At 37.8% G+C, this 14,465-nt stretch overlaps 1 protein-coding gene across 1 annotated transcript; it reads left to right on the plus strand.

The window, feature by feature from the left end:
• On the plus strand, positions 1 to 13,766 carry LOC143741443 (cytidine monophosphate-N-acetylneuraminic acid hydroxylase-like). The gene is made up of 11 exons (XM_077233790.1): positions 1 to 21; positions 194 to 237; positions 3,464 to 3,555; positions 4,223 to 4,335; positions 7,296 to 7,486; positions 7,592 to 7,672; positions 9,268 to 9,334; positions 9,421 to 9,502; positions 10,064 to 10,201; positions 12,028 to 12,143; positions 12,852 to 13,766. The coding sequence occupies exons 1-10, from the start codon at positions 1 to 3 to the stop codon at positions 12,105 to 12,107; spliced, it is 909 nt and encodes a 302-aa protein (XP_077089905.1). The 3' UTR covers positions 12,108 to 12,143; positions 12,852 to 13,766.
• The last annotated feature ends 699 nt before the right edge of the window (positions 13,767 to 14,465 follow it).

Genomic DNA, 14,465 nt, shown 5'->3' on the forward strand with positions numbered 1-14,465 from the left:
ATGAGCAAGTTCTGTGCTCATGTCAGCAGAGCAGTGACAGGAAATGTCATACTTGTCTTTTCAGACTTTTTAATGTTCAGGTTTTTTTGTTGTTGAATATACTCAAAGACAAAAAGTCCCTCATGAGACGTGATGGTTGCCGCCCTGTTCTTGAAACGCCCTGATAAAAACCTTGAACATTCATGGGCTGCAGCACAAAGTCTCTCTGAACTGCAGAAGCCGCTGCCTTCAACAAAGGTAATGTTCCACCATTTATAACTGTGTAAATAAATAAAAAAAGTGTAATTATTTAAAATATTTTATTTATTATAATCTGAAGAGTATTTGAAAACTTTAGGCAAGAAATAACCAGCAAAACCTTTTGTTTGATTCATGCACTGGTCCATTTTTAGATTTTGCTTCTGTAACCTTTCTCCTTTTAGACTACTGGAAAAAAATCACCTAAATTACACTTTTAAGTGTTTATTGTATAACACTTTATGATTTGCATTTGTAGATTTCAATTTCAATACTTATATTTAAATGCTGTGAGATTTGAGTCAGAAATCTCCACTTTAGCAGCTTTACATTCACCAAACTTGTATTACACATTCGGAAGGGTTTTAATAAAAAAAAAGATTTGTATATATATTATGTGTCATACATATATAGGGATGGGACGATTACCGGTTTCACGATAAACCACGATAAAATGTCCTGACGGTTAGTATTATAGTTAAAAATGTAATTATCACTAAAACCGTGTTTGATTATCGTGATTTTGAAAACTCGCAGTAAATCCTGTCCAGCCAGAATCAGTCTGACGCAGGCACGACGCCGCGCGAGCATGCCATGCAATGTTGTTGTTTTTTGCACAAGATGACAGCGTTCGGGAGATTTTTCAGCCATCCAAGAGGACAAAATCTGAGGTGTGGTCGTATTTTGGCTGTTACAAGAGTCCTGAGGGCAATTTAATCGAGGATGGGTACCCTGTCTGCAGATCTTGCAAGAGGAAAGTCGGTGCAAAAGGGGGACGGAAACACATCAAATATGCTAAGTCATCTTAAAGGAGCTGTATGTAAGAAATATATTTCAATTAATCATAAAATGGCCCTGATATGTCACTAGACATTAAGAAATCATGTTCATTTCAAATACTTATATCACTGACAACAGTAGTCCGGCCAGGATATTGTCATTTAAAAAGTGAAGTTGCAGCCCTCAACTGATGTTGATGTTGTCATGTTGTGTTTTGGTCTGATGCGCCACCCTCCACCTATCTACCAATCACGAAGCCAGTAGTGTTGCGGTATCCGGATTGCCAGCTCTGCTCTAGTTACCACAGCTGCAGCTACAAACGTGTCAGAATCGGATAAAAAAATGTCCAACGTTGCGAAACCAAAAAATAAACTCGTTATGAATCCGAAATACTTTGTGACAAAGTCCGAAATAAAACAAGGATCTGTATAGAGATGCCTTTGAAAGATGGAGCCGACTGAAAACGGAGAAGAATTTCTGGACAGGTAACTAAGATTCATCTATGTTTGGCTAACTTGTACTTGATGTAAATGGATATTTCAAATATCCGTGACAGTCGAACAAAGTTATGCATGTTCGTGCAAAGTAACATTACGGTAGCTCCTATTAAGGAGGTGGGTCCATCAAATTGAAAAGGTAAGGAATTGTTTGGGTAATAAAAACGGCGAGTAACATTAGCAATGCATTATCAGAGCCCGTTTCTCTGTCATTATGCTGAGACGCTGAGGAAAACAACATTAGCACGCCCATTACTATTTATCATGCAAGTTCTACAGCCAAAAATAATAGAATGACACGTAAGCTTTCACATCCCATATTTTAGCATTATGGACGTATACTGCAGGGTAAGTTAAAAAATACAGCTGGTCGCTTTCACTTATAGCGTCAGCTAAATGAATAGCTGTATCTTTGATATCGGTTACACACAGTGACAGTGACACACAGTGACACACAAGTTAGACTAACAGCTACTGTTCTAACAATGTACTGTCACATACGAGCGTACATCTTTACGATTATATTTGGCTAATCGCCATTAGTAAATTTTTGCGATATATAATTACTTTGCAAAACATCTCTCATTTGAAGCATAAACATAATAAACATTTTTTGCAGGTGTGGAAAAAATAAAATGTAGTTTGTAACAAAATATTTTGAGTATTTCAAATACTTAAATACTTAAGAAAAATCACCATAGTAAATGATTTTGGCATATTTTCGGTCTGATGTTGGCAATGACAATGTCCAGGTTAGATGCACGAAAATCATGTGACACTCTAGACCGGGCTCCCTCCAAGAAGTGAATGAGTTTTGAACTCTTAAAAACAGCATTAAGGTAAAGTGTTTTGTGAAAAATACTAATTCTACTAACACAGAAACCGAAAATTCTCGGGACAGCAGCATTTGTCCAAATTTCAATCTTAAGCGTTCTATTTCATCAGAAACGATCCTAAAGCAGGACTTAAAGTGTAAAATACTTTAGCAGACAAACTTTCACGTTTTGAGTTTGTGCATTCATGAGAGTTTTTCCTGTTTTTCCTGTTCATGTCTGAATTTCTTTGTTAATCTTCTAGTTTAGTTCTCTCCCTGTTTCTTTCTGTTTCTGTTCAGGTGTGTAATTAGCCCTCTCTTTTCTGTCTATTTAAACCCTGTGTTTCTATAACGGGGTTGCCTTAGGTGGGGATCGAACCCGGGTCTGCTGTGCTCAAGTGCAAGGTGTCTTCCACTGAGCTATATCCCCAACAGTTGAACCCAAAAGCAGAAGAGAAATGATCCAGAAAGTCTGTGTTCCTTTCCAAAAATTTAATCTTTACTTGAAGAAAAAATACAAAGTACAAATAAACGAGGAAAGCAGAGCTTCCATTAAACAGAGAAACAAAATAGACACGAGGGTCAAAAAGGCTTAATAAAGAACAAACTTAACTTGAGAACTGATCACAAAGCACTGAGACACAGAGTACATAGTCTCAAGACTGAACACAAAGGCAGGGAACAAACAGACTTATAAAGGGCTAGACACAGGTGATGGGAATGAGGGTTAACGAGCAGAGTGCTTAAAAAGGTTAGGGACGTTGGCACCATCTGCAGGAGTGGAGAGAACAGGACCCAGATTATAAGTGCCATCTGTAGGCCTGGAGTGAGCATGGCATAGAAGACTCAAGGAGAGCGCCCCCTGCTGGTCAGGAAGGGAACAGCAACCCAAAGATGAGATCTTTACAGTTTCTTTCAGTTCATTGTCAGTTCTACGTCATGTTAAGTTGGTTGTTCTGTTCCTGTGATTCTGTTTTGTAAAGATTTGAGTTGATTTCTAAATAAAGATAGCTGCACTTAGATCCTGTTTCATCTCTGCTACAACCAACACTGACACACAGTGCAGGAAGATTTACAATTGAATATTGTAGAAGTATATTATAGGAATCATTGTGCTTGTGTATTTGTGTAACAGCACAGTGCGCTGCACTAAACACTACTGGAAACTTAATGTGGCCACCATGGAGTACGTCAACCCTCCAGACAGCTTCATGCAAGATGAACTCGGTAAAATCATTGTTATTTAAAACTGCTACTGGAGAAATGAAATCTTTCCATTCCACAAAAGGTTCTTTATAGTGGAAAAGGTATTTTAGATTTTTAAGAAAAGGTTCTTTTTAGAACTGTTCACTGAATTGTGCTTTAATGACAAACTTAATACTGATAGGTGTATCAATCTATCTATCTATATATATATATATATATATATATATATATATATATACTGTACACACACATATATAAAATATCATAGATGTATATTATTTATATTTTTGTTGGAAGCAAATGTTCTAAGAACATTTTTCTAGCGTTTCCATTAAATAATAAAAGCATTATTTCTGAAAGTTCTCTTTTTCTTGGTTATGCGAACGTTAAAGCAACATTCCATTTTATAATTTCGCAATCATTATGGAAAATATCTTTTGAATGTTCTCTGAACGTTCTGAAACAAGTAGTAACATTCAACTATAAACATTTATGAACGATGTGTAATTAAGGTTTTTATACTTGAAAAACCAGATCACTCTGACAGAATGTTCTATTAGCGTTACTGGAAGAATGTTTGTTCATAACTTGCCAGAACGTTAGTCAAATTTTTCTGAGAAAGTTTCCTGTTAGTGGGAGCTGTTGTCATATTATCAGTATGTGTGTGTGTGTGTGTGTGTGTGTGTAGAGGCAGTGCTGTCAGACACTGACGGTAGTTTAGAGCTGGTTGAGTTGAATCCTCCAGACCCCTGGACCGCAGAGCCGAGAGAATCACAAGAGCTACACGCCGGAGAGATCACGGTAAATCACACTCATTAATGATCCATTCAGTCTACCTGAGTCTAACCCTGCAACAGTCAATGTTATTTTATGGCGGCAAAAAATAAAATAACTCAATAAACTAACGCGCTGACTGACACACAGCGTAAGTGTGCACACAGAAAGCAGCGTTCAGTAGTTCAGTACTTTTTCACTCTTATTTCGCTTGAATGATCAAATACACATATGCAATTATGCCAAAATGTCCATCATGTGGAGTATTCATGTAAACACAACTGGTTATGTCTCAAGTGAAAGTAAACATTTGGGTGTAAACCGGATGTGTATCAGCAGCGCCGCCGCTCCCACCACGCGCATCACGCGCTGTGCGTAGGGCACCAAGTGCTGAGGGGGGCACCCAAAATAGCCTAATGAAAAATCAATCATCATATCATAGTCATAATAATTATAGTGCCGATATTATTTCATTATAGAAATATTATTAGGCACTTTTTAGGGATGTATATAACAAGACAGGCGGAACAAGAGTATTTAATTGCTCTAGAAAGTAACGATGGTGCCGCCGCCGCCTCAGTGTTCCGTTGGATTGCGCGTTAAAAAGTTAAAGTTAAACCGGCAAAAATAAACTTTTTTTTTTCCCGGGGGCGGGGGGCACCATAAAGGAATTATGCTTAGGGCACCAAAATGTCTAGCAGCGGTACTGTGTATCAGTATAATGGATCCGTGCGTTTGGCCTTAAAGTGACAGCAGCCTAATAAACCTGCTGCTCTGTGTCATTAACGTGAATCAAACAAAAGAGAAAATAACTTAGCATCAATAAGAATACATTTATACTTAATTCATACAGTGAAGACTAAATATTGATGTGCTAATTCAAACTGCATGTTAAAGGTGCAGTGTGTGACTTTAAGCGACATCTAGCGGTTCGGTTGCGAGTTTACATAAAGGGCTCAGCCCCCCGCTCACCCCTCCCTTTTGAAGAAGCTACGGTGGCTAAAACGGGACAAACATTGTCGTCTGAGACGGCAGAGAATAGCCAGAGTAAACCAAGTTTCTGTACCACAGTCCATTATAAACCACATCATGGATAAATTTTACAAAGCCATAGTCAGGTGAGGATCAAGGGTCTTAATACGTAATATAATAATAGTAATTAGTTGATTGTCTCACGAACGTAACCAGCACATTTCTCCGAGTCCCCACATAGCAAACCCATAATACAGCGAGGGAGAAGAACCACATGAAACTATGCAACTATATATTTTTTCTAACAGGGTAGTAAAAGTTTAGCTGGCTAATATGAGCTGTTACTGTGGCTGAGCTGGTTAAAGAGTTAAGCCTTGTTTATACTGGACGCGTCCGCATGAGCCCAAAGGTGCGTGCGGCAAAAATAACGTGATTGTAACAGCGCGCGCGCCTCCGCATCCCCTAGACACCATTTACTACACACAATAGGCTTTTTTTCTCTGATTTTGGAAACTAGATCGACTTAAAATGCTTCCAAGATCGACGGGTTGGTGATTCCTGTAACTGTTTTACGGTCAATGACAAGAGTATAATCAGCTGTCTCACATAACCAGCACATTTATCCCCACATAGCAAAGCCATAACACAGCGAGGGAGAAGAATTAAGTTACATGGAACAATCCAACTACATATTTTACACCACTGACAAGGGAAAAGTCACTACTCACGGTGTTTATGGCTAGCTTCTAGCTTTCTGCGGCTTCTCTTTCAAGGTAGTGACGAAATGCTCTCTGTAGCGATGTTTGTTCGGCTACGGTAGAAACATGACGTCACAATATGTCGACCTTCATAGAAGGGGATTCCCGCGCCTATGTAGATATAAATGCCTCATTCTAAGGTAATAAAAACATTACGGTTTATTAAGTAAGTTCTTTATACACCACTGAACACATAGTTATGGATGTCATATTGCATTTCTGTTAACAGACACTCAAAATGTTTACACATTGCACCTTTAAATAAACCTATTGTATCTATTGTGCGTGTCAGCTTTGATTGCTTTGTAAGTCCCTGCTCACACATCCACAGCCATGAGAACACTGTTTCCAGTTCAATAAACTGATATTCTGTAGGTTTTATTTGCCAAAGGATCAGTCAAAATTATCTTTCAAAGTGAAGTTTGTGTCACGGTCAGGTTTTTTTTGGCTTATGTTTGAATACTTTCAGTCTCCTCCTCAATAGTTTTCCATGTGTTTCATCTCGTTAGTCTTGTCAGCTGTGTCTTGTTAAATATCTTGTAAACTTCCCTGTTTGCCTGTGTTAAGTTTTGTCTTGTAGTCTCTCGTCCGTTGCGTATCGTATGTTGTTCTGTTATCGATGATTTTTTTTTAAATAAACACTGCAGCAGATTAGATCCTGCATCCTTCCCTGCTGCAACCTGCAGTTTTCTCATAGTCCCTGGTACTCATGCTGATAGTTTTCACAATTTTGGGGTTTGTAAAGAAATTAATGTACCGTTATTCAGCTGGAGCACATTAAATTGACAAAAGTGTCAGTAAAGACATTTATAATGTTACAAAAATTTCTAGAAACACTGTTTTTTTTTCTAACCTTCTATTCACCAACGAATCCTGAAAAAAAAAGGGTCATGATTTCCACAAAACTATGAAGGAGCACAACTGTTTTCAACATTGATAATAATCATAAATGTTACTTGAGCAGCAAATCATCATATTAGAATGATTTCTGAAGGATCATGTGACACTGAAGATTGGAAATATCATGACAGCTATTTTAAATTGAAAGTGAAGTTCGCCGTGGCAAATTTTTATCACAATGCTTGCACGTTTTATCATGCTGTTAGCATGTGTTTAGCATTATTTAGCCATTGGGTAACATTTAATATATTGCTAACATGAATTAGCACGATGCTAACATGTTTTTTCTCATTGTATGTTGCCATGAAACGCATTCAATCCATAAATACTCTGTGTGTGTGTGTGCGTTTGTTTCAGCTGACATACATCACGCACGCGTGTATGGAGCTTAAAGCGGGGAACAAGACGATGATGTTTGACCCGTGGCTCACTGGACCAGCGTTTGCGAGAGGCTGGTGGCTCGTTCATGAACCTCCATCTGATGCCATGGACAGACTCAGTCAGGCAGATCTCATTTACATCAGCCACATGCATTCAGACCACCTGAGGTTACAGTCTGATCCACCACAACACTTCAACTGCATGTATTATATTCCTTATATTAAATTATATAATGCAAAAAATATATATATTTTGCATATTTTTTCTATCAGCTACCCAACGTTGAGACATCTTTCCAAAAAGCGTCCAGATATTCTCATTTATGTTGGAGACACTTCAAGGCCGGTGTTCTGGTGAGTCTGAACTCTAGAGCAAACGACTTCACACACTTTAAAAAAAATATATAATAATTCCAAAAAGAATCTTTAACATCAATGGAATCTTTCCATTCCACAAAAAGTTATATAATAGTTGAAAAAGGCACTATTTTTCCTCACTCGTACGAATTTGTACGATTTGTCTGAACCCACGTGATGGGTAGGTTTAGGGGAGGGGTCAGGGCTAGGTCATTCGTACAAATTCATACGGATTGGGCAACTCGTAAAATATGTACGATTCAGCAAAAATCGTACTAATTCGTACGAGTGAGGTCGTATGAATTTGTACGAATTAGCCACCTCGTAAAATTTGTACGAATTGCCGTGAGATCGGGCTGCCCCATTCACACGGATCTGCAAAAAAGACTAAAACCGCTGTATTCTGCTGCCAGGCCATTAGATGGCGATGAAACACTATAGACTGAACACATAATACGCATGTGCATGACATCATTGTCTTCAGAAATTCACGTTTTTGTTGTTTACACAGAGACCATTTTCGAAAACTTGCACTTTGAAACCCGTTTTCAGAAGTTTGTGTTTTCAGGCACCCAAAACGTGTAAACGAACGGCCAAAATACGCATAAAAAGTTTTACGTTTTTAGTTGAAAACGGTGTCGTGTAAACAGGCCCTCAGTTTCCATTGTTCCTAATTTACGCACCTGTTCCGCTTTCCATTGATTACTTAGTCTGTGCATTTAAGCCTTCAGTTCGTTCAGCTCTTTGTTTGGTCTCGTTTATGTTTATTGTCTGTGGTTGATTTTCCTGATTACGCACGCTCATGTCGTTCCAAACCCGTAAGACTTTCGTTCATCTTTTTAATGAAATCTGAGAGCTTTCTGTCCCTCCATTGACAGCTACGCAACTACCAGTTTCAAGCCCCAGAAAGATAATAAAGACATCATTAAAGTAATCCATGTGACTCTAGTGGTTTAACCTCAATTTTATGAAGTGACGGGAGTACTTTGTTTGTGCAAAAAAACATAATTTACCACTTTATTTACAATATATTTATCTTCAACGCGCATCAAACATCTCGTGAACCTGCATTGGAGATTCATATTTTGTAAATAAAGTGGTAAATAGTTTTTTTTTGCACTTACAAACCACTATCCCTTTAAGAACGGATTGTGCTTTTCACATCTATGTTCAAAAAGGGGTTTGACAGTTCAGAGGTTTTCAATTTTACATTTTTATGATTTAATTATTCATTTTGGTAACACTTTAGTTTAGGATCCAATTCTCACTATGAACTAGTTGCTTATTAGCATGCATATTATAGTAGCTGTTTATTAGTACCTATAAAGCACATATTATATGCCTTATTCTGCATGGCCATATTCTACATCCCTTAATCCACCCAATACCTAAACTTAACACTTAACAACTACCGAACTATTACTAAGCAGTAATTAGGCATTTATTGAGGCAAAAGTCGTAGTAAATAGTGATAATTGGACCCTAAACTAAAGTGTGACCTTATTTTTTAATTAACCCCTGTTTGAGAAACCCTGCTCTAGAGAGAGACCATCTGACTTGCAGAAAAACCATTTGTTTGTGTTTTGTTGCAGGTATCTGGAGAAAAGTGGAGTGAATTTAACAAACATCAAAGTGGTGCCGTTCGGTGTGTGGCAGAATGTAAGTGATACGTGGCTTTTTTTCTCTTTTGCTCTTTTTCACGTGTTCTACTTTTTTTGATCTCGGCTTTTGAATCATTTGAAAAGGTCGATGATCACCTGAGATTTATGATTCTGATGGACGGAGTTCATCCTGAGATGGACACCTGCTTGATTGTGGAGTATAAAGGTATTTTGCTGCTGATTTGTCCTGTTTATCCCTGTAAAGCTCCTTTGAAACAATTTTAATTGTATAAAGCACTATATAAATAAAGGTGACTTGACTTGATGTGACCCATGTTATTCCTCTGTTGGAGGAAGGACTAAGAGCTTATATGTTACTAATTATCTAATTAAGTATGAAAAATAAGTAACAAATTAATGATAAGAATAAGACGAGATGAACAGAACGAGGTCATAGAAAGATTTTCGGTTGCCTTTATCTATACCATGTGATGTAAAGTACATACAGGACACATTAAGTCAATAACTGCCGTTAGGGAAAAGTTAAAGTGTAGATAAACCAACCACACTTCATTCCGTTCAAGGGTGTGAAAGTGTCACCCTCCATAAATATGTTAAGATAATACAGTAAAATAATGTTGTTTCATATAAATAAAAATGATGAATCACCTACAAACAGATTATCTTCATCAGATAGTTTTTCTCCTCAGTAAAGCGGCTAAAGCCCCTCAGAAATGCACAACTTTGCTAATAGGTTGGATAAACTAAAAAAAAAAAACCTTTCAAGGTCACTTGATCCTGAATACGATGGACTGCACCAGACCAAACAATGGACGTCTCCCTCACGGTGTTGACGTGATGATGAGCGACTTCGCCGGCGGCGCCTCCGGTTTCCCCATGACCTTCCACGGCGGCAAGTACACTGGTGAGTTACACACCGAAGTCCCTTTAAGGCAAGTCATTTCACTCGGCGGCCATCTTTGAACCGCTATTTTAAGTCATGCAAGTACAGCTCCTAACTCTCTTTGGGGAAACATTAACTTTTACAAATTACGAATACATTTTATATTTGAAATCACCAATTCAATCTGACAACATCTGTCTCATGACATTTTGTTTCTAAACACTCGAATCATGACAAAAAACTGCATATTTTAAGTGGAGTGCATATGTGCAATCATAAGCATGCCAGGAAATCCCGCTAGACCACGCCCACTACGAGGCCATGCCTCTCGTGGAGTGCGCACTGACACCCAAAGGACACTGCAGGCCCTTAGAAGTGTAAGTCAGTGCTATGGCGTCGACTATCCATCTGGATAGGCTCTGTTTTGATGTGGCCAGTCCCTTGGAGCGTCCGCCGAACAAAACAAAGAGCTGCTCGGTCTGTCTGAAGACAGACGAGCAGGACACATAAGCTATCAGTGCCCTGACAGGGCAAAGGAGACTCGCATCCTCCTTCTCATCATGAACTGGGAGAGCGCACAGGGAAATAACCTGGGCCCTGAACGGTGTGTTGAGGGATTTGGGCACGTACCCGTGCCTTGGTTTGAGTATGACTTTTGAGTCACACGCTTGTAAGTCCCCTATGCGCTTCACTGAAGCGAGAGCCATAAGAAACACTGTTTTGAAAGACAGATGTTTCATGTCTGACAAATGAATTGGCTCGAATGGGGCACCTTTCATGGCTTCCAAAACCGTAGAAAGGTCCCACACAGGGACTGAGGGGGGTCTGGGAGGATTCAGCCTACGAGCTCCCCTGAGGAATCGCACGACCAGGTCGTTTTTCCCCAGTGACTGGCCTATTCTGGCGGGACGTGACGAAATGTATGCGAAGCGCCCCCATTGGGTATCACGTCACGCAGGGCCTCTCTCGATAGGCTGCTGCTGTTGCCGCAGGGCAGCCAATAGGCGCGCCAGCCTTCTTGCCTATGTCTGCATGCTGCCGCACAGCGTTTTACATTAATTCAAAATTTAGGATAATTTTGGGCTTCAATATCTCGTGGAAAAGAGGTTTTCCCCATAGCGTAAGATATTACGCACTAAGAGAGATACTCTCGTAAGAGAACTACATGAATCATTTTTGTTGACAACTAACTGGGTGGATCTGTAGTTCCCAGCATGCTTTGCAATTGACTGCATTAGGAGGGTAAATTTAGGGATTAAAGTGTTATTTTATGTTTTTCAGTAAATAGAAATGTTGTTAGTTAATGTTAGTATTTAATGTTTAGTTATGTTAGAAACTTAGTTAACTTTCTGTAATGTTTTTTAATTTTGTGGTTACCATAATGCAGAAGAGAGATGACTGTGTTTAGGGTGTGGGCACTCACACTACATATGCATTAAAGATTACTCGCAGTCCTGCATAAGTCATATCTAAAATTACTAAAAAATGTAAAAAAATGTATCTAATTAAATTGAACGCTAGTAGCTACTATAATTGGAAGTAGCTGTAGAGTCAAACTAGCTAAAATTATAATGTTAAGGCAGGAGAAAAATGTAATCTAGTTAACTTGACAAAACTTTATCTAGGAATGACACAATTATTTTAGTTTTGACTAAATGAATTTAAGTTCATACTGTAAGATTACAACAAATCATTACAAACTAATTAGATTTTGTTGGAAAAATGTAATTTCAATTTTCAAGAAAAGTTTTCCTTAATTTAATTAAGTTGGTTCAACAGCTTATTTTTTTAATGGTGTTTTGGATGAGATATGCACTGATTTTAATACATGAAACGTGTGTGTTTAGATCAAGAACAGAGTGGGGGTGATGAGACACGTAGTTTTGAACGGGCTGCTATGGGACGACCTGTACATCGGCTTCAATAACAGAATGATTCGAGATCCTGATGTTTACCACCACAAGTAAGATACAATCATCACAATATGAAAAGGAAAAATACAAAAGAGTGTATATATAAGTGATGAACTCTTCATGCCAAAAAGGTTCTAAATAAGGAGAAATGTATTCAATAATTGCATAATACTTTCATGTTTAACAGGTTAGCCTATTAATTTTTTTCATAAAACTTAATCAAAAATAAAAATGACTAAATCAAGTAATTAATACTAAATGCATAAAATGATCCCATGATTGGAACCCCTGAAAGGTTCTATATATGATGCGCCTGACAGAACCTTTGAAGGTTCCATATAGAACCTTTTCATTTAAGAGTGTATGAAGGTTTCGACCTTATTTAATTTCTAATTTCCATTTATTTTAATTTTATCGGTAACACTACAGTAAGGTTTCATTAGTTTACATGAACTAAGAATGAAAATTAGCATTTATTAATCAGTTCATGTTTATCTTAACATTTAAAACTATATTTTTTTAAATCAAAAGTTAAGTTAAACAACAACAATTTTATAAAATAACATTAACATTAACAAAGGTAATGATGTTATTGTTATTTAATATTAACAAATGGAAGCTTATTTTAAAGTGTTACCAATAACAACGCTGACAACAACTTTGCTAACATGATGACAAAAACATTTCAGATAAGAGAAATACAAGCAGTGGCATTCATGACTATTAGGTCTATAATAGCATTTGTTTTTCACTGGCAGGTTCTGGAATCATTTTCAGACGGAACTGCCACTATCAGGGCCAGACTGGGATCATTTCCTTCAAATCAGTGCTCGAAGTGGGGCGGCACTCACCGGTACGCAGTACCGGCACTTCTACATTTTACTCTTAAGCGTACCTGCACTTTTCTGCCAGACCACTGGCAGAAAAAGCGCCAGTGTCACGCCCGTTTATATACTCCGTTTGTGCGTATGCAGTGTGTATTTTTTCCGCACCCATGTTAAAAGGTTAGAGCTTTCACACTGCATGCGTATGCGGTCCGTCAATGCGGTCCTGGTGATGTGCGCGTATAGGGTAGACTGTGTACTGTACAGTTGAGCCATGAGTACAGTTGAGACACCTTACATAACTTGCGTGCGCAGCATGCAAAAGCTGTGATTTTTGCTGTGCACATGTGCATTAGTTTGATCATGGGAAATTTTAACAACGTAAACATATCCGATCCGAAGATTCACAATGCACACTACACAATGAATAGCTTATTATCCTTATGTGACTGTTAAACGTAACTGGTATCATCACAAACGTTATTCTGTGCCCTAAAAACTGGCATATTTCATGGTATTGTGTCATGCAAGATCATTGCAAAATCTAGAGAAATGTGCAAGTTGACCAGCGGGGTAAGTTGAGACACACGTGTATCAAAAGTACCCGCGATAGAGTTCTGTTAGGAAACACACTGTTTAGTTGTTCAGTGTTATAATAACAGGTTTAACGTCGTAATTAGCCAGCATAGGATGCAAATTAAAATAAAACTTGATATTTGTGATATTTAAACTGTGTATTATTAATAAATATATTAAATATATTGTTCCTGTTTTATATATTTTAACCAGTGCTAATTTAAATAAAATGAATGAATTTAAATGGATGAATAAATAAACATGTTGCCCAATTGTTTTTTTCTTTATGTGTCTTTATTTATGATATTTGCAATGAACATTTAGTTTCCTTTACATCATTAAAAATGGGTGTCTCAACTGTACCATGGTACTGTCTCAACTGTACCACACATTGGTACAGTTGAGACAAAGTTGAGACAAAAAGCACGTTATTTTTATGAGCTAATTGTGGAGAATATAAACTAGGCTACTTATGGGTATTATTGATTGATAATATCTGTGTCTACAAGCTAATAAAATGTCATGTGGCATGTCATGTAGAAATTCACTTCTTTTCAGTATCAATTTTTGAGTGAAATATCAAAACGCAAAAAGTTACTACACAGCAGTGCAGTGATTGTTCCGAGTCTATCTTTGCTCTGCTGGACGCGCTGAATTAAGGTGACAGCGCATGGTTCGTGGTCAAAACACAGATTGACATGAAAATATAATAATCTCACCATAAATGCATTTAATTAAATAAAATGTAGTAATCTCACCATAAATTTATTTTTGGACTTGCAGACTTGGAGGAGTTCCGTTTTCATACGCACGCACGTATGCACACACACATTACTTGTTTTAATACATTTATGTTGTTAATAAATAAAAATAAATTGTTGTTGTACCAGCAATATCTCCACGGTTTGTTTTGTCACTGTAGAAATCTCAAATGTACGGTGGCCCAGTAGTGCACAACACAACGATATTTAA

The sequence above is a fragment of the Siphateles boraxobius genome, unplaced genomic scaffold, assembly GCF_051911475.1.
Source record: "Siphateles boraxobius isolate OS27281-9 unplaced genomic scaffold, OSU_SipBor_1 19, whole genome shotgun sequence".
Taxonomy (NCBI): domain Eukaryota; kingdom Metazoa; phylum Chordata; class Actinopteri; order Cypriniformes; family Leuciscidae; genus Siphateles; species Siphateles boraxobius.